Here is a 1048-nt window from a genome sequence, read left to right as displayed (position 1 = left end):
TATTTGTTGAAACTGTACTTTCGATTTGATTTGAAACTGTCTCATTGCTATATGTTTATCAATAAAACTTTGAAAAGAAAAAAAATAAAAATAAAAAATGTTTACACCACATTTCTTACCCCAACTTCCCTTTTCTGCTTATTTGCAATTTATCTTAAGGCTTTTAAAAAACTATCCCTCCTATCCAGTTAGTAGTTTTGCTAAAGACCAAAGATGAGATGGTAAAGAATGGAACACACTTGAAAAGGTATGGTTCTAACAGTCACAGGACTTCATCTTATATGCCTTATAGGACTGTGAACCAGAAAATTATCTTATATTGGGAGGTCATCTGAGAGCCAGTGGGATAGATCCCATGTCCAAGTCTTTATTCAAGCCAAACAGGCAGGTTATTTGTTTTTCAATTACAATATCCTATAAGGAAAAACTAGTAAGGAATTATTTATAGACTCCAAGAAGTAAAAGGCTACATAAAAGTACAAGAAGATATGGTATTAAAATTTGCAGAGAAGGATAATGAGGTCATAAAGAGGAACTCTGGATCTTGAAGACTTCCTATGTAGGCTTAACCTCAATTAATTGTAGTCCCAATGTTTCCCTACCTGGCAGCAGCTCCTTTTACATTCATATCTCAATCCATGATAATTCCAGCTCACTTGCCAAATAATTAGGAAAATAATGAAGATAGATCCATAGGTATATAAGAAGTATACAATGTCCCACAGAACAAATGTAGGGTTCAACATGGTCTAAGCCTCATCAGCATGAGGCAACCAGCCATCCCTTGATGTAGGCATTCAGAGTTCTAGTGCATGATGACTCCAAGTGCCAGGCCTCGTCACATCCACCTCACAGAGGGCAGAACCAGACCTCCAGACTGCATCACAAAGCCCTTCTGTTTCCTAAGAGAGGCTGATGTGGTGATACAGCACACGAGTATCTTAGTTACTTTCTTGTCACTGGGGCACAGTACCTGATCTCCACCACATGAAGAAGGAGGGTTTATTTTGGCTCACGGTAGGTGGAGGTTTCAGCACATTGGCAGCTG

The 1048-nt window shown here is 38.5% G+C and overlaps 1 protein-coding gene across 1 annotated transcript in view; it reads right to left on the bottom strand.

Moving 5' to 3' along the window:
- The window catches only part of LOC101560067 (protein FAM205A-like), a 12661-nt gene extending 11879 nt beyond the window's left edge, over positions 1-782 (bottom strand). Inside the window, exon 1 of the mRNA XM_023716046.1 lies at positions 603-782. Within this exon, the coding sequence (XP_023571814.1) occupies positions 603-746 (144 nt within the window). The 5' untranslated portion in view covers positions 747-782. The remainder of the gene's footprint in view (positions 1-602) is intronic.
- Positions 783-1048: the final 266 nt, after the last annotated feature.

Source organism: Octodon degus, unplaced genomic scaffold, assembly GCF_000260255.1.
Source record: "Octodon degus isolate 3935 unplaced genomic scaffold, OctDeg1.0 scaffold00045, whole genome shotgun sequence".
Classification (NCBI taxonomy): domain Eukaryota; kingdom Metazoa; phylum Chordata; class Mammalia; order Rodentia; family Octodontidae; genus Octodon; species Octodon degus.
The sequence above is the reverse complement of the archived record's forward strand: the minus strand, read 5'-3'. Positions and strand labels throughout refer to the sequence as shown.